Source organism: Tasmannia lanceolata, unplaced genomic scaffold (genome assembly GCF_043159265.1).
Source record: "Tasmannia lanceolata isolate RefF3 unplaced genomic scaffold, GAP_Taslan_0.1 ptg000002l, whole genome shotgun sequence".
Classification (NCBI taxonomy): Eukaryota; Viridiplantae; Streptophyta; class Magnoliopsida; order Canellales; family Winteraceae; genus Tasmannia; species Tasmannia lanceolata.
The window spans coordinates 30,171,871-30,191,899 of NW_027518679.1; the positions used below are offsets into that span (position 1 = coordinate 30,171,871).

Here is a 20,029-nt window from a genome sequence, read left to right on the forward strand (position 1 = left end):
ACTCGAGCCGGGTAAAACCCGACCCGCATCGACCCGACCCGAAAATAGCCTGGGTCGGGTTCAGGTTTCATGGGTTTCGGGTCGAGCCGGGTTCAGCATTCAAAAGCCCGCATGAATCTCGGGTCGAGCCGGGTTTGAAGGGGCCCGACCCGACCCGACCCGAGTTACATAAGTTATAGTATGTACATTTTTTTCTATTGTTAGTTAAAAGTTAAAGGGATAATTACATTTACACCCCCTCTAGTTTCTAACACATCCACTTCCACCCCTATAGTTTAAAACGTGACAAATACACCCTTGTAGTTTCAATTTGTTTAAGGTAGCCCCCCTCAGCTGAAGGTTCGTCCATAGATTGAAGGGTTAGGATGATCCGATGGAGCTGATTTTTTGGCACACCCTAACTATGTCAGGACCCATCAAATGAACGCTTTGGATCATCCAAACAATGTGGGCCCACATTATTTGGATGATTTTTTGGTAGTGTTTGGATTCGGGTAGGGGCCCACATTATTTGGATGATCCAAAGCGTTCATTTGATGGGTCCTGACATAGATATGGTGTGCCCAAAAAATCAGCTCCATCGGATCATCCTAACCCTTCAATCTATGAACGAACCTTCAGCTGAAGGGGCAAACCTTAAACAAATTGAAACTACAGGGGTGTATTTGTCACGTTTTAAACTATAGGGGTGGAAGTGGATGTGTCAAAAACTAGAGGGGGTGTAAATGTAATTATCCCAAAGTTAAAAGTGAAAACCCACGCACCCACTGTTACTGTATGTGAGTGTAATTTCTGCTTCTATGAGTTGAGTTGATTCAAGTGTTTGATTCAGCATTGTTTGATTGTAATTACAACATTGTTTGATTACAGCATTGTTTGATTCAAGTGTGATGTGAGTGTAATTACATCATTGTTTGATTCAAGTGTAATGTGAGTGTAATTTCTGCTTCTATGAGTTGAGTTGCCTTGCCAAACAAGAATTTTCCTTAAAAATTTGCGTCAACGTGAAAAAACCCGAACCGACCCGAGATTTATCATGGGTAGGGCCGGGTTTGGGAATCGTGGGTTTTCCGAAAAAAAACCCGACCCGACCCGACCCGAGATATTTCTCGGGTAGGGTTGGGTTCTCCAAAACCCGACCCGCCCGACCCGAGTTGCAGCCCTAATCAGACTATCAGTATTAGCTCTAAAGCCTCCAATTAACTTTGTTTAATGGATAAATACTCACCTCCTTTTCTTCCGTGGCCACCCCCTTGTAGTGTAAAAAGAGCATGGTTTTAAATTTCGGTTTCGGCGAAGCATAGAAACCAAAATTTTAAATCCCAAATTTCGGTCGAAATCCGGTTCCCCAAAAAAAGGCATATTTTATTAGTTACGAAATTTCAGTAATTTCGGCCTAAATTTCTGTAAAATAATAATTTTTGATTAAAATTTTTTGAATTTGTTGAAATTTCGGTCGAATTTTGGTAAAATCCGGTATTTCGGGTTTGGCAAAATTTCAGTTTCGGTCTCAACCGTGGTTTAAATTTTTGGTTTCGGTACCCTGAATTTCCGAAATTTCAACTGAAATTTGGTAATAAATTAAAAAAGAGTGTTTAATAAATTTCGAAATTTCGGCTGAAAAACAGGTTTTTTTAAAAAAAATCACATTAAATCGAAATTTAGTAAAAGATGAAATCCAAAATCGCACCAAATTTCGGTTTCGGTCTCCACCAAAACTTCGGATATCGGCCAAAATTTAAAACCATGGTCTCAACCAAAATCCAAAATTTCAGATTTCGGCTGAAATTTAAAACCATGAAAAAGAGTAGTCATAAATACACTAGAGGGAGTGGCCCAGGGAAGAAAGGGGGCAGATATATCACTTCCCTAAGAAAAAATTTGGTTATTCCTGGTCCCATATTAATCATATAACCCTAAGAGCGATGATTTTTTCGCCCCCTGTAGAATGATGCGCCCCACTTGTAAGAATTGTGGGCAGACTTTAACACTTTTTGACGTCAAATCACATGCCCACATTTCACGTTAATAGGGGGCACATTATCCTAGGGGAGGGGGGGGGAAAATCATCTCCCTAACCCTAATCCCTTAATCAGCATTTAGAAAAAGAAGTGATATATTTGCCCCTTTTTAACTTGGGACAGCCCCATGTAATGTATTTATCATGACTACTCATCTCTTATCATTTCCCCTTGATAAAAGAGTTCCAAGGCCATGACTTGGGTGTACACATGGCATATGTGCTTGGTGATCAAAGTTCCAACATAACTCAGACAACAAACTGGTAGGTGATGAATGAAGAAGAAGAATGAAAAGGAGGAGGGAAGAGGAAATGGTCATCTTCTTTTGTATTCATCAAAGGTGCAGCATTCTCTCTAGCACATGTCCTTAAAAAACAAACCAATTACTTGCATTCTTTAGGTGGACGGGTTATTCGATGATTGGAGGCATGCTCTAGATGATCAGAGATTTCTATGGCTCTGTTCACTTGTTTTCTCGCTGCAGGAAAAGAACAGAAACGAAAGGAATCTGACGTGGCAAAAATGACAAAATCTAAATCATTGTTGTACAACCAACTCAACACCTGTTGCTGATCAAAACCTCGAGCAAGGAGATCAGTTGTTATGAGGACCGTGGTAGATGTTAAAGGAATTAGGTCAAGCAAGAGGTTGCTTGAAGCATTACACCCAAGGTATTTAATTTGGAATACCAAGTTTGTTGCCTCCAGCCCCTATATATATTAGATACACTAGGGTTTTAATAGGTTAGTGGGCTCTAGCCCAAATAGGCCCACTACACCGGTCCATTATCTTATTGGGCTTATATTAGAACATACATGGGTTATATTATATACCCAACAATCTCCTCCTATGTTCTACATATAGCACAATCCAATAGATAGATAGTGTAATATTCAAAACAAAATATTGAATCATCCACATCACCATGTGGTCTATATCATAAAAGATCTGTAATCCAAATGAAAACATGAATCCTTTTATGACAAACTAAGAGTTTTAGATATACAACAAGCTAAACTCAACCAAAAGGTAGTTTCACATATAAGTGAACCCCACTAATCTTAGATGAATTCATTCATGAGGTATGATTCTCATCGAGATCCAAAATAAAGTTTCACAAAAAAGTGAACTCTATGCATACTGAAATGTAAGCATAGTCTTTATGACTTTAGAAGATTTACTCATCAAGTAAGTCAGCTTCATCAAAGTCCAAATCAAGACAAGCTCCTCATTTTTCGCCAATCCCTGTGAATTACCAAATATGAATTTCATGAAAATGAATCCAATCATTTGTGTAAAACACTAAAGTATCTAGTTCTACCTGAAGAAGAACTTAGTACAATTCCATAATTCACGAAAGTATCTAGTTCTACCTGAAGAAGAATTTAGTACAATTCAAAATTACTGAAAAAGTATCAGTATCACTCTCACCATAAGCATCATTGTCAAGTTTCAATAAAGAACAAGACCTAAACAGCTTCTTTTGCAAATAACAATTCCTAATTGTCAAGTTTCATTAAAGAACAAGACCAAATGGTTTCTTTTGCAAAGAACCATTTCATGTTTCTTTTTGGAATGTTACAGTCATCTTATCCATATTTGATTTAAGCTGTATCATCAAGTTTGGAATGTACAGCCTTTCCCAAAAAGGACATGTCATCAAATGTGGAATGACACACAACAACTGTAAACATCGTCGAAACATCAAGTGCTTATCTTGGCCAAAATGGAGATTCGAAGATTCAAAATAACATGGATGTAGGTTAAGTCCTGTCTATATAGACTTTAATCCCATCTCCCCCACAGTTTTGAATATTCGATCTTTGGTCAGCCCCTATATGAGAGCATCGGCCATATTATCCTTCGATTTCGTATCAATCAAAGTGATAATCTCGTGTTCTTGAGATAATTCAGCATGGTATTTTCAGCCCAAGATATCTCCTCTTACCATGAAAGAGTGAGTTCGTCACAACCATAGTTGTAGCTTGAATATCACAAAACACACTAAAGGATCTAATCCTTAACGGGGTCAGTGGAATGTCCATAACCATAATTAGATTCTCTTTCTCTTCTACTTCATTTGCAACTGAAGTGAGAGCATAAAGGTCCAATTCGACTTCCACACAACAACAGTAGATTTGCTTTCCCTTAATTCTGATCCCCATGACATATCAGAATATTCTTCCAGGATAAGAGGATGGCCATTATAACATAGAGCATATCCTTGAGTACCCTTAAGGTATCTCAGCAGCCTCATAAGGGTATCCCAGTGCTTATGGCCAGGATTACTAGTGAAACGACTCAGCATGCCAACTGTAAAGGCTATGTCTGGCCTAGTGCAACTCATAGCATACATGAGACTACCAATCAGTTGAGAATAAGCTAACTGATTCACACTGTCTTCTTCATTAGAGATCAGCTTCTTGGTATAATCAAATGGTGTCTCAATCGGTTTGCACTCACTGCACCCCATAAAGAAAGTATTTTTTCAAGATAATAGGCTTGGCTAAGGGAAATCCCTTGCCTGTCAAAACTTACTTTCATACCAAGAATGGTGTCAACAACACCCAGGTCTTTCATGTCAAATTCTTTACCCAAGGTTAGTTTCACATTACTCACCAGAGAGAGAGATTGGAAACAAGAATAAACATCTATATACAAGCAAATAATCATGACCTTATTCGACACAAAACGATAGTAAAGGCATTTATGGGAGTAATTGATTAGAAAACCCAAGCTCTTTACTACCTTGTCAATTTTTTGATGCCACAATTTAGGTGCTTGTTTAAGACCATACAAAGATTTGTGTAACTTACAAACTTTGTTCTCGAAACCTTCAATGACAAACCCTTCAGGTTGGTTCATGTAGATTTTCTCTGACAGTTCTCCATTGAAAAAAAAACTGTCTTTACATCCATTTGATGCACAATAAAATGCTCAATAGATGCCAAAGCAAGAAGAATTCTTATCGTGGCCAAATGACAGACCGGTGAAACGACATCAAAGTAGTCTATCCCACTCACTTGAGTATAGCCCTTAGCTACTAAACGTGCTTTATATCGAGCTATGGATCAGTCAGGATTAAGTTTCTTCTTCAATATCCACCTACAACCCACAGTAGATTCCTTTTTAAACTCCTGAATCATCTTCTCGCTGACATCTTTCTGAAGAACACCATGAATACGAGTACAGTTGCAACCACAATCCTCCAGTTCCTTGTACAACATCATGGCACTATTTCTTGTGCGGACAAATACAATAGCCTGTCCAAACTTCTGACCAAACAAAAAAAACTTATCCTTTATCACTTTTATCTTGACCAGCTTATCTGGACAGTAAACCTTGTACTGCTTCACGGCATCCAACGACAGCTCCTCTTTCTTTACAAACAGCTGATTTCCATCCTTAACCGCCCTTGATACAAACTCCTTCACAGTGTCATTGAATGTTGCAGAAAATAAAAGCACCTGATTACAAATAGCAAGGAACTCATGCACCTCTCAACATTTGATTCCGGAAAAATAAAGTAGCTTTGTTCCAACCCAAAACACAGCTATCAAAGATGTAGGCATTTCAAACTATTTAACAGGAGACAAGAACTGAGTATATGTTATTATACAAGGGAAATGATATCAGCACTGCAATGTTTCGACATTGTGCGGAAGCTTCTTGTCCTTTAGCGTTTAAAGGGCTGTCAAAAGGTTATTACTTATTACAGTTCCCAAAAAAGCTCATACAAAGCTGATAGAAAAATACAAAACACTGCAGCGCTGATATCATTTCCTTTATACAATTTATTAAACATGCATAGCAGTAGCGTAACGAGAAATAGATTTGCAAGACTATTGCATGATAATCAGATAGCAAAATGGTTGGTTAAGAGTATTGAAGCAAACAGTGACAAGATCAAGGAAGCAGGATTTTTCCCTGAAGCCTTCGATTCCCGCTTTCGATTCCTGCTCTGGCATCTTTGAGCAGGATTCTTCCCTGGGAGCCTTCGATTCCCGCTTTCGATTCCCGTTCTGGCAACCTTGAACAAGATACAAACGCCATAATAATATGAAAAAGGAAAATCTGCTCGAAGGAATTATTTATACAACATAAGCAGAACAAAAGAGCAATATAGCTTAGCTTATTGTATTCTCCTTAGTTCTAAATGTGCATGCATAAGAACAGTGACAAACCTGACAGTGAGAACTGTTTCGTTCGATATCCTTCATGATCCTCAAAGAATCGTCCCTAAAGCCATCCTACACCAAAAGGACATTATCCAAAATGAATGCCTAATAATGATAGTGTATTAACAAAAGGAAAAAGGAATATCCTCAGATTTACATATTTACTCAGCTATTTCTGTTAGCTGCAAAAAGCTCATAAAATTGACTACTTTTTGCACACATGGCCATTGTGCTGGAGAAAATACAAGACGATGATAATTCCCTCCCCGCCCTTTTTCTATAACGGTATAAACCGCTCTAGTGGGCCCAACAATTAATTTGTTTATGTTTTGACTGATGATAAATTCAAACCCCTGTAGGATAATTCGCACCCCTGTAACATGAATTGGCTTAAAAAAAAAAGCGTAAAAGTCTGCCACATACGCAAAATCGGTATCTCTGGAATCTTAAAGGGATTTACTAATCTCTCTGATTTCTCTTCAAAAGCCGGCTTGAATCCTACTAATTCGATTTACTCCTTCCTAAAAGATTTATTGCTACTAATTAGATTTCATTAGATTCCAAAAATAATTGAAAAGGAATATACTTAAATCGAATTCTTCCAAAATATTTACTCCTAATTCGATTTCATTAGATTCTAAAAGATATAACATTACTAATCTCTCTAACATCTCACCAAAACCATATTATTCCTAATTCGCGCGATTTCACACAAATAACGTAATGGTTTATCCCAATCCCTTCCAAAAATCTCTCCAAAGGTACCTAGATTTCTCTGGATACCCTTCCAAAAGGTATACCATCCCTCTCTCTCTCTCTCTCCAAAATCCTTGAAACTCACCCTTCCCAACTGGAAACTGGATTTGGACCTGCATCGAGAACCCTCAAATCTTGTAGTGCATTTGGGTCTACTTTGTTTGAGGATCTAAACAGTTCATTTTTTGGGCCCCAACTAAAGTAGGCCTTGCCAATAGGATGATCAGGACCCTCCGATTTATAGACGGGTGGCACCATATATAAACATCTATAGATAGGAGAGTTTGGATGGTCCTGTAGATATTATATTTGAGAAAGGTCTATTTACATTGGCGTCAACAAAATAAACGGTTTGGATCGGTGAGCCTCAATGATTTTTCTAATAAATGTGTTATATGGATATATCCTAACGTTTCCTTCAGTATAAATGTCTGTATGGTGTGGTTTGTCTACAAATTAGAGGGTAAGGATCATCCTATGGGGATGATTTTATCGACATGGGTTATTTACGAATGAACGGTTTGGATCTTCGAACAAGGCGGTCTATAGTGTAATTGGTTGGATGTATGATTACCGTTCGGAACCACGGATTTGATCACTTGAATGCAATAGAGCAATTTGCCTTGCCAAACTATTTGCAAATAAAGAAATTATGAAGCTAATTTTTTTTATTCCCTTGAATCTTGCATGGGCAGTCTGGGTGAGACGCAGCTTCTGACTCAAGCAGTTCAACAGGTAGGAATAGCAGAGGTTCCACCATTTTCCCCTTTGACTGCATTGCAGCGCGATGAACAAGTACGGGTTTGATGTAGTAATATTCCAGTCTTGACATATTTCTATGAATCTGTTTGCCTTTTTCTATGTAATATGAATTTATTCTTGGTTTGGAAGTCATAAACTTCTCATCTATTATGTAAATGTACCAACAGGCCTTCTAGATGTTAATGCGAATGAGATTTTAGACTATACTTTGGGGAGTAAGGCTCTAATAATAAAGATGGTATTAGATGTAAGTTAGTAATATTGTTTGTTAGTAATGTATTTCCATAAGAGTTGTATCTGTTTTCTCTCTGTTTTTTTACTTCAATGTTTTGTATCTGTTGTCTGTATTTGTTTGGAAACTCTGTAAACTATTTTGGATCTTTTGTTCTTCATCTGAAGCAATGTTCTTGCACACTAGTTACCAATTATACCTTTTTTTGCATTAAATAGCTTTTAATAACCATTTTAACCTTAGTAGATAATGTAGGAATCCCTAAAATCTTGCCAGCATTAAATCTCTTTCTTAAATAAAGGCAACATTTCTCTCTTTCCTTTTCTTTTAAATGAGAGTTTATATGGTGTAGTGTAGACCCGTATAATCCATTATTTTATTTTAAAAGTACTGTATGGGCCACACCATAGAATGATCCAAACCGTCCATATGCTAGGCCACTACATAAATAAGATGTCGCCCAGAAATCATTTCCATTGGATGATCCCAACCCCCCTCCCCCGTTCTATAAAGGTATCCATAATATGGTGTTCCTCTATAGATCGGAGGGGTAGGATTATCTTATGGAAATGATTTGGGGCCATAGACTATATGTTGTGACCCATCAAATGGACGGTTTGGATCATCCTATGGTGTGGCGCAGATAATACTTTTTGAAAAATATTGGACTATATGGGTCAAGGTGACCCGCGGCCCGGCCTAGCACGAAACGACATTGGCTGTGTCGGCACGGCACGAATTGCTACAGAGACGTGGGCAGTGCCGGCTCGGTACGACAAGAAAACGTAGGCCGTGCCGGGCCATGGGTTTAGGCTCTTGGCCCGAAACAGCACGGTAAAATCTGTTAAAAAGAGAACCTATGTGGCTGTTGGCATGAAACATGCCACGGGCCATGAGCCTTGGCGTGGAGGGTCCCTCTCAGCCAGGGTCTTCCGACTCTGCACTCCAAAGCGGAATGTCCGGTGGAATTCGGTCCAAGCCGTGCGGTGGTGTGACGGCTTCGGGTTTCTGTGGGCCCTTAGCTACATGTCATCATTCTACTGGTTGCTTGACTTTATCCCAACACACAAATAGCTTCCCACGAAACCGTGGGAAGGTAACTCTCCCAACGTTATGGGGTATGAAAAGCCACATCCAATTAGCTGTCGACATGTGGTCCTCGAAGGGCCCACCGTGAAGTTGACACCAGCCCCAGGGGTAGCTTGGTAATCTGCCAAGAGCAGGTAAAATCAAGTCCACACATGGGCCGATACCTGTCCCAGGGTAGGTAATTCAACCACCCCAGAGCTCTCGCTATAAATAGCCTTCACTCATGCTAAGGTGGGGGGATTCCTATGCGATAATTCCAAGTTTTGGCTTTACTCTTCTGCTCATACTGACTTAAGTGTCGAAGGGCCCGTCCGGAACAACGACTCCGGGTTGGTCTTCTGACCTCGTGTGCTCTTGTGCAGGACATAATACTCTTAAGTCAACACCTTGGGCCCGCCAGATCGGCTTTTTCGTCACTGCAGTATCTGTCACCAATTTTAGGCGTAACACAACGCATATGATTCATTAGAGACATATAGATCGGCTGAGTGGGCCTAGGTTTAATCCCTAATGAAGTTCTTGTTAGCAAAATTGAGGCACACAAAACTCAGCAAGTCACAGACACCTAAACCGGAAGTTTTTTTTTTTTTGTCATGCATGATCAGGATCTAGAATCACAAGGGAGAGGCACAAACCCAAAACCATGTACCTTTTTCTCATTACCACTCCTGCAAAAAGTTATATGTTCACCATCAACTGTAAAAGGCAATTTCGGGGTCCCACTCGGAGGCTTGTGGGTATTGGGTGTGTGTGTTGAATCAACGGTCTGGATTTCCTTGTCCCTACCTTCAGCAAGGCTGCATGCATTAAGGGCATGTGATCATCCGATAAATGTGTTATTAACAGCATTTGGCCGGACCATAGTTGCCATTTAGATCAACGGATCTGATCACGTACACAATGCATAAGTGCGGCCCTATAAATGTCGATTTAGGACTCTAGATTTTATATGGTGTAAGCCCTTAGAGTCCCAGTACTGTACAAACCACACTCTAGGATGATCCAAACCGTCCATATCGTAAATGGGTTGTGCCCAAAAACTTATTTCTATAGGATGATCTGGAAACATCAATAGATCGGAGGGCTAGGATCATCCTATGGAAATGATTTTGGGAAACAACCTATTTACGTTGTGTTCCATCACATGGACGGGTTGGATCATCCTGTGTGGTCCGTATGGTACTTTTAGAAAAATACGGGTCTATAATAAATAAGGGCTTACACCATATAAAAGGGCGATGATTTTTTCACCTCCCTTAGGATTATGCGCCCCACTTTCTTGACGTCAAAAAGGCTAAAAAGTAGGGGTGCAAGTTTGGCCCTGTCGCTGGATTTTCCAACCCTGAGGGCGGGTTATGGTTCATTTTTTCAGACCCTGACTTAGGTCGGGTCGGGTTTTGGGTTAATGCCTCAGGTACCGTGACCCGGCCTGACCTTAAGTTTTCTATTATACAATTGAACCATCTATGTATGTTTCTTTTGCCAATGTTTTCTATTATCTTGGATTGGTGTTTCTTTAGATTATTATTATTAATTGTCTATGTTGCCCGTCATGTTGTTGAATTCATATTGTCTTATTTTGTTCCCTTTCTCTGTTTACTGATCATTTTGTTTTATATGATAAGTGGTTGCTTTATTTTTTGTACTCTTAACAGGTATTTGCACTAGGGTCAATTAGGCCCGGCCCTGCCAAATCAGGGCCAATCAGAGCGGGCCAGGGCTCACGGCGGGCGGGCCATGGGTTGAGGTTTTTCGGCCCCAGGGCTCAGTGCAGGCGGGCCATGGGTTGAGGTTTTTCGGCCCTGACCCTGAGTCAGGGCCGAGATAATGGGATCCAGGGTTGGGCTAGGGTTTTGAAAAACCCGACCCAACCCGACACTATTCCCTACTGAAAAGCGTTTAAGTCTGCCACAATTCACGTGACAAGGGGGCCGCATAATCTTACAGGGGGCGCAAAAAATCATCTCGCATATAAAATCTCGAAAGATAAAACCCTAACCCTAACCCTAAACATAGCCCTCTCTCAGTAGTCTCTCTTGTGTTTCTCCTCTCCACCGAACAAACCCTAGATCTCAGTCGGTAAGCATTTCCAGCATTTTATCATTCACCTACACGCGAACCTTATCTTGATTCTACTCTAATCATCTGTTTTTTGTTAATCTATTAACGAATTGCAGTGACCAGAGAGAAGATTTTAGGCTAAAATGAGCCGAGGAAGCGCAACAGGTCCCAAGGGGAAGAAGAAGGGTTCGACCTTCACGATCGATTGTGCGAAGCCTGTGGAGGACAAGATCATGGACATTGCTTCGCTGGAGAAGTTTCTGCAAGAGAGGATCAAGGTCGGAGGTAAGGCCGGAGCCCTTGGTGATTCCATTACTGTTGCTCGTGACAAGAGCAAGATCATCGTCACTACCGAGACTGCTTTCTCCAAGCGGTACGATTCGTTGATTTATCAGTTTTCAATTATATGTTTCTCTGACTTTGCAATGTTTGAAAACTTTGCGTTTTTCGAATGCTCGTTTTTTTGTATGTGTTTGTGTGAACGAGTAGTCCAATTTGCATTTCTAGGGTTTTATATACAAACGAGGATATGTTGAGTTTGGGTTTCATGCAAAAGCAAAGATCCCACATTGTAAATGTGAATGGATTTGGATGGGCTTATAAGGATTTGGGCACATTCCCATTAACTGCTAGTTTTTAAGGATGAGTTCTGCCCTGGTCCAAGGGAAGATCTTGGTAACCCTACCCTCAAGGATGGAGGAAATCCCTTAGGAAACATCTCTCATGTTGCCCTCGCTTGTAGGGGTGAGATTGTTCAAGTTGCTTCTGCGTGGAGGTGGAGATTGTTTGGGGTTCCACGCAAAAGCAAAAATCCCCCATCGGAAAAGTGAATGGATGTGGATGGGTTGGACAATCTTAAAAGCGTGTGCGAATGGCTAGCTTTTAATGGTGAGTGCTATCCGAGTCCCCAACATGTTTTCTCTGCATATCGTTTCGGTTATCGATGTGAAATTAGGAGTAGATCTGCTTAGGGTTTGCAAGTAATAAGAAAGAACATGTAATTCGGTGCAAATGAATAGGTATCACAGAGGATGACTCACAAATCCTTGAAGAGGTACCGTGAAGAGGTACCATGAAGATGAATAATAAGTAATTCGGTGCAAGTTACTGGAAGAAGTACCGTGAAGAGGTATCACAGAGGATGACTCACAAATCATTTTTAAAAGGAAAGGATAGGCGGGATCTTAATAGACACATGTAGGATAGATGTTCAAGAATATTTTTTTCTGGTTGGTCGCTCTAATTTTTTTCTGTGGAGCTTTCCTAATTCTTCTTTTGTACCCAAAGTTATATGGATGCTCCTAAATTTTGGGACTGAAAAAAGAAACATTCTAGTAAGGATAAAATGTCCAAGATGGTTTGAAGGGATATCATCTCATGCTTAATTGCATGGAGTTTTAGGTATGTGAGTCAGGTTTATCTAGAATAATGACTATGAACCCTGTCAAGAAACATGAGAGGTCATCAGAACTACTTGAATTAATTCGTCTTGACATTTGTGGATCCGAATATTAAACCCCGCAGAGGAATGGGACATTTCCTCAAGCATCAGTTATGATTATCCAGATATGGATATATCTTCATGATTAAGTTTAAATCAGATGCACTTGATATATGCAAGGAATTTCTCCTTTAAAAAAAGGTATATGGAAGGAATTTAAAGGGGGAGGTTGAAACAACAATTGGGATAAATATGAAAGGCTCTGAGGTGGAGGGTACACCTTCGATGCTTTTAATGATTTCTAGAAAGATGATGAGATTAAAAACCATAAGACTCATATATGACACAAAAAATGGAGCGGCTGAAAGAAAGTATTGGACATTAATAGAAATAACAAGACCAGCGATGGAGCATGCAACTCTCTACTATCAGACTTCTTGGGGTAATGCTTTATGTATGGCATGCAATTTTCTAAATCAGGTACTGACTAGAATAGAAAACACGAATTCGTAAGGGCTATGGAAGGGCATGAAACCTAATTTATCAAGGAAAAATTATTAAAAAATGCAAACTTTTGCTGAAATTGTGAATCAACAGTAGACTTTTTGAAATCATGAAAGATGGATTGTCAGGTACTTTTATAGTGGTTTTAGGACAAGAATACCCTCCTTGCTTTTCCTTCCACCTTTTAGGCTCTAATCCCTATGCACTTTTCACCTTTTACCTTCGTCTTCTACAAGCCTTCCAAACGTGAGAAACTCCATTGCCATTTCCATACGTTGGAAACTCCATTGCCATTACCATTTGGAAAAAAACTCCACTGGTTCTCTTTAGTTTGCTTTGGGTGATAAACATATGCTCCGATAGGTCCATTCTCCTCCACTTGCTTAGGTTTTACATGTTCTTTTCACATTTTTCTGTTTTTGTGATTTGGTTTATTTTCATCATCTTTACAGTGGTCTCTTTGTTTGGTTACATGTTTGTTTTGACCTCTCTTTGTCATTGGTTTAATGGTTCAAAGGTTCTAAATGGTTCAATGGTTCTAAAAGTTATCAAAGATCAGATACTCTATATATGTAAACACTCAGAACATCCATGTATACAGTTGGAAACTTTATGTAGACATCAGAACCACAATTTAGTGGTTCGGATTGATTAAATATTGGCTCCAAGAGTGTAAATTGTGGTTCCAAGAGTGTAAATAGTGGTTCATACCAAGGTTGCCAGAGCGGGAATCGAAACGGGAATCGAAGGCTCCCAGGGAAGAATCCTGCTCAAGGTTGCCGAGCAGGAATCGAAAGCAGGAATCGAAGGCTCCTAGGGAATAATCCTGCTTCCTTGGTTCATACATTGTAATAGTATTTGATTAATTGTAAAAGTGATCATGAGTGTATTAATAGGGATTTAGGTACTCATAATCAGTATGTATACAATTGGAACCATTATGTAGACCTCGGAACCATTATGCAAACTAAAGAGAACCAATGGAATTTTTTTTCAAATGGCAATGGCAATGGCAATGGAGTTTCTAACGTATGGCAATGGCAATGGAAATGGAGTTTCTCACGTTTGGAAGGCTTGGGGAAGAAGAAGGTAAAAGAGTAAGTGAAAAGTGCATGGGGATTACAACTTATAAGGTGGAGGGAAAAGCAAGGAGGGTATTCTTGTCTTAAAATTACTATAAAAGTACCTGACAGCCCCTCTTTCATGATTTCAGAAAGTCTACCCTTGATTCACAATTTCAGCAAAAGTTAGCATTTTTTTAATAATTTTCCCATTTATCCAATGCCAATTTCACCATATTGCCAATTTCACCATATCTTAGAGGAGTGGTGATCGATCAAATGTAAGCTTGTACTTATTGTTGGTTATTATGGTAACTATTCAGGATACAATTTATACCCCCAAGAGTGAGATTGATAGAAAGCATACATGTTGCTTATGTAGAAAACATACAAGCAGTGGAATAAGGTGGAATTCTTCGAAAATTAAAAAATGAAGTGGAAAGCATTGAATGTTGATGGCAAGGATGGATAATCATCTCAACCACCAGTTATAGCTTGGAATAGAAGGGCTAGGCAACGACCTAGCTATCTTGTAGACTACTATGGCTTTATAAATTAAAATTTGTAATTTTCAAACAATTTAGATGAATAGGATTAACCCTCTATGGGTATCATGATACAGTGAATGCGTTGGATTCTTATATTGGCTAAAATCCATGCAAGAAGAACTTGTATCCACTAAAAAAATCCTTTAGGTCTAAATAAAATCCAAATCATAGTTGCCAGAGTGGGAAGTGAGTGCAGGAAGCGAAGGGTTTAGAAAAGAGAAAAATCCGTGAAGCGAAAAACTCTAAAGAAAGATAATAATTTTTTTTATTGGAATTGTCATTGAAAATTAAATTGAAACAGGTAATAAGCCTCACTGGAAGCGAACAAGTACATAGAAAGAGTAGGACTGTAGTGGTTGGGGAGGCAGGATTAATATAGGTAAGGATTACAAGTTTTAGAATTTGCAGTTTGATATGTTTTATTCATGTATATTTGCTGTTAAAGTTTCACCAAAAGATTCACATTATTTTCATTTGAAACTTACGAGTTTTCAAGTTTTAAATGTTTTTTTTTAAATAATGCGCCTTCAGCATTATCCCCAACTAGTTTGGGACAAAGACTTAATTGAGTTGAGTTGAGCATGCACCTTCAGCATTATCAAACGGAGAAAATATCCTTTTCGGAAGAAAAAATACCTAAACAGAGAGTGTACTCTTAATTTAAATGAAACATGCAGGAAGCGACTGGGAAGTGTGCTTCCCCTAAATTTGGGAAGCGAGAAGAACTTAGTTTCCAAAGACCAGAGCGAGTTTCCGGGGTAGCGAGCTTCCCATCTAACTAGGAAGTTTCCGATAACTATGATCCGAACGGAAATCGATCATCACAATCCAGTCGATCCCTCTAACACCAACTATTAGATCTGAATTAATCTTAATACGAAATTAATGATCTTACCTCTGACCATGATTAGATTCAATAATGCTTTCGATTGATCTGGTCCATCCATTGAAATGCGTTCCATTGACATTCACCACAGGACTATGGAAAAAAACTCTTCCAACCTAAGCAAGCCTTTCTGCATGAATGAATCAAATCACAAGCTATTCTCTTGCTAGACCGGACCCTCCAGATTATCAACTTTCTCCTTCCATCAAGGAGAGCCTATATATGTATATGAGACCACATTCGGGTTAAGGTTAGCAGTTCGTAGACACTCCCCCTGGAATGAAAAGAAAAACAAGAAAAGAAGAAGGACGAGGAAGAGATGGGAAGAAAGGCAGAGAGAGAGAGGGAGGGAGGGAGGGAGGAAGTCTTCATATAATAGCATTAAACCCTACCCAGAATGTATATATATATATATATATATATATATATATATATATATATATATATATATATATATATGTGAGTGGGAGAAAACCAAACATAGATGGGTCCCACTGAATAATTTTTTTTTGATGACATAGGGTATCTCCACCCCATTTTAGCGTGGGACTAATCCCTATGGATGCTCGCAATCACCCGTAAACAGTCCCACTGTATAATTCATATCACTTAAGTTATAAACTTAAGTGACTTAAACAAGAAAATGCAATAATGGCCCATATTATTATAAAGGACATGTAATACGCTTAAAGATACTAGTACTACTACACGAAACATGACTATAAAAAAACACTTAACGCACACTAGCTACAGAGTTGTGGATCCTGTGGAACTACTACATAAAACATGATTACAAATGACAAATACTATAAAATATATTAGTGTAAACCATGGACACTCCCCCTCAAGATGGAGCATACATATTGTATGCCAAGCTTGAACTGAATCCTCTATACCTGATTACGGTTTAAAGATTTTTAGAACATGTGAGCTGGCTGATTCTCTGACTTAACATTTGATGCAATGTTTCTATGTTGTTACTGATTCTCAGATGAAATAACAATCCATTTCAATTTGTTTATCCGCTCATGAAACACATGATTATTTGCAATATGAGACGCAACTTGGTTGTCAATATAATTTAATAGATCCTTTCATAGGAAATCCTAGTTTTGTCGTCAAGTACATCAATCACACGAGTTCACATTTGGTAAGAGCCATTTCCCTTTACTAGACTTGACACTAAACTTGGCCCCAACGCTTTGTTTTTCCTTATCCAGATAACAAGGTTACCTGCAATAAACATGCATTTCCCTGTAATCGATCTTCTATCTGATGGAGACCCTACCCAATCAACATTTGAGTAGCGCTTAATCTGTAAGTGCCCATTGGGTGTATAGAGAATACCTCTGCCAGGAGATTCTCTTGAATAGATGTCAACATCTATATGGGGTTTTCGAGGAGACTGCATAAATATCCACTCTTATAATTGTCAAGTAGATAAGCTTTCCAAGTAATCTTCTACCATACCCCTAAGCCCGAGGCTCCATGATGCAATCAGTACAGGGCAGTGGAGGAAAAAGGCCAGACATAGTCATTAACCTGAATCGGCCCATCAGTAGCCCATTGAAGAACCTTTTTGCCCTGGCCGGGGCAGAAGGTTCTTGCTCATTCTCAGAACCATATGTGACTAGCTACCTGGATCTTTAAGGAATGCTCCTCCATCAATTGTTAACTTGTGGGTGACCTCCATGGGAGAGTCATGTTTAGTTTCTAATTGACCAATTTCAAATAGGAGATCTGAAACATACTTTCACTGGTAGAAGTTGAGAACAACCCTGGATTAAGCTACCAAGAAAATATCTTTACTGTCCATGATCTTTGATATGAAAATGCTGCTTCAGATAAAGCTTCAACTTAACCACTCTTAGCCCACTTTCTTTGCACTTTGTCAGAGTGTGACGCACTCCTGCCCCGCCTAGAGTGTGTGCCTCTGGGTGGACAACCTTCCTGGACAAGTGGACATGATACTCACGGTCGACAACCTGAGATACTGTAAGATGCTGATCATTGGCCATATCCTACGGAGATTCAGGATTTCATAAGTTTTTCCTTTGCAGATGGCCGATCTGCTGGATAGCTGATCCTTGGCTCCTTGGAGGAGAAAAGGAATAATTTTTTGGAAAGTGGAGTTGCTATCTACCGTTTGGATCATACATTACGTCTGTAAGGTGCTATCTGTGCTATACTGGCTTCTGAAATATGCTTCCATTTTGTAATCCTAGTTTTATTTTAAATTTGTTAAAGTGACCCCATTCAAATTTGCACGATCCATTTGCTAATGCTAGTTTTATTTTTAATTTGTTAAAGCGATCTCATTGAAATTTGCAAGTTCCATCACTTACAGTTTTTTGCTGGAGCCTTAAACTACTCTTTTATTTCTTTTTCTTTTTTCTTTTTGGAATAGTGCTCTTTTATTTCTTTTTCGAGTGATAAAGTAGACTTATTAAAAAAGGAAGAACATTACAAATGGGGTAGCAGTTTCCTACAAAAATCTTCTCTGGTTACCTGTCTTTGGTTAGTGAATTGCCCATCTCACTCAATTTTCTCACTACATGTGGAAAGAATACATTACATGTTTCCAATAACATGAGCAAGGCATGACAACCGTATGGACCACAATGAGTTTAGAATTGAGAGAGGTCACGAAGGTTTCCAGGCTATTGTAGCCTGCGTGCTCCTTACTGGTCTTCGTCTTTATCGTACAGTTTTTTTTTGTGCATGTGCACATATGTCTGTTTTGTGTGGGGGTGGGGGTCTGGGTGGGTGGTGGGGGTTTTTGCGTGGGTTTTGGGGGGTGGTGGTTGGGGGGCGCATAGCTGAGCTGCACTACTTTGTCTCAGTAGCTATACCACATGCTCAAGGGTGGAAACATCTTTTGTCTCATCTTAATACACTCAGGATCCGTAGAGTTCGTAATTCTTTTCCCAGCTGTTTTTTTTTAATGGTGATTTCCCATCTGCTATATGGAGAAGGATTATGCTATAATGTCAAAGTGGGAGAAAATGTAACTGAAGAAACACGTCAATGTATGCTTGATTTTTGTCCCTACGTGTGTGCCTGTGTTTGTTGGTGCTTGTGTTTCTGTAGTTGTGCATCTGCTTGAGTGTATCAGGATGACCTATTTTCTATGTGAAATTCTTATGTGATTTGAGATGTTGCCTGGCTGCTGGGGGATTACTCTTTTTATCTGAACAGCCTGAATTGATATAGGGCATTGATTACATTTCTCAGATATTTGAAGTACTTAACAAAGAAGTATTTGAAGAAGCACAACGTGCGGGACTGGCTGCGAGTGATATCGTCCAATAAAGACCGCAATGTCTATGAGCTGCGCTACTTCAACATTGCGGAGAACGAAGGGGAAGAGGAAGACTGAGATCGTATTTTTGCTTATATCCGCATTGTCTCCTTTTCCCTTTGGGTGCTTAGTTTCTAGTGAAGTCTCTGAAGTTTTCACTTGTAGGTCTGTGGGATGTTCTTTTTCTTTATCATGTTTTCTTCTTTGATGTCAGGTAACTGTTATGTATTAGACCTTGGTTTTTTTCCCATGAGATTAGGTAGAACTACTGGTTTTGGGAGAGCAATTTTCTGTGACTAAACTAGTTTGGTCTTGTTTTGAATTTTCATCGGTTATATGCCGAAGGAGTACTATCATATTAGATTTTGGAGGTAAGAAAGTTGTTTCTACCAAATAGTTGTTTTATTGCATGCTTTGGATCGTTAGGATATCCAGTTAAATGTTGACTTTTTCATCTGGAGGGCCCTTGTGGTGCCAAAATCATCTCCCTTTTACAATCATGACCATCTTATCAGTGAACATTTCTTCTGTTAAATGTGGACTGTCAACTGATCTTTTCTTAGCCATCTTTTTGGGGGCCATTAATGGGACATACAACATTGTTTGGTGAGTGCGAATTTTGTAGTGGCTTGGCACAAATTTTGCCTGGCAGAAGAAATGGTCTGGTTCTGTAGTCTCACATGTATGTTTTGTTGCAGGAACTCAAAGCAGTGTTTTTTATACATGTCCATGGCAATCTAGCTAGCAGGTTTAGTTGCATCTGTGCTGTTTTGGTACAACACTATAGCTGTTCAATGACCACCTGTATGTTTTGTTGCAGGAACTCCAAAGCACTGTTTTTTTTAGACTTGTCCATGGCAATCTAGCTAGCAGGTTTAGCTGCATCTGTGCTGTTTGGTACTACACTATAGCTGTTGAATGACCACCCATAAGCTACCTACAACTCAACTCAACTCAACAAAGCCTTTGTCCCAAACTAGTTGGGGTCGGCTAAATGAATCCTTTAGAAAAATTTCATGAAAAAGGTGAAAGGAATATACCCGGCTCTAATCCTGGCTCTAGTTGGGTTCGTCTACGTGAATCATTTTCTTCCATTCTATCATATCCAAGGTTATGTTCTCTGTTTTATTCCTAGCTATCAAGTCTTTTCTCACAATTTCTACCCAAGTTGTTTTCGGTCTGCCCTTAC

At 39.3% G+C, this 20,029-nt stretch overlaps 1 protein-coding gene across 1 annotated transcript; it reads left to right on the forward strand.

Moving 5' to 3' along the window:
• Positions 1–10,986: 10,986 nt before the first annotated feature.
• LOC143861306 (large ribosomal subunit protein eL22z) lies at positions 10,987–19,219 on the forward strand. The gene is made up of 3 exons (XM_077372260.1): positions 10,987–11,117; positions 11,216–11,472; positions 18,774–19,219. The coding sequence occupies exons 2-3, from the start codon at positions 11,243–11,245 to the stop codon at positions 18,916–18,918; spliced, it is 375 nt and encodes a 124-aa protein (XP_077228375.1). The 5' UTR covers positions 10,987–11,117; positions 11,216–11,242; the 3' UTR covers positions 18,919–19,219.
• The last annotated feature ends 810 nt before the right edge of the window (positions 19,220–20,029 follow it).

Bases quoted from the DNA above. Each gene is read 5' to 3' on its own strand.
- LOC143861306 (XM_077372260.1), top strand. From the start codon at position 11,243: ATGAGCCGAGGAAGCGCAACAGGTCCCAAGGGGAAGAAGAAGGGTTCG. The intron at 11,473-18,773 runs GTACGATTCGTT...TACATTTCTCAG, and splicing joins GAGACTGCTTTCTCCAAGCG to ATATTTGAAGTACTTAACAA.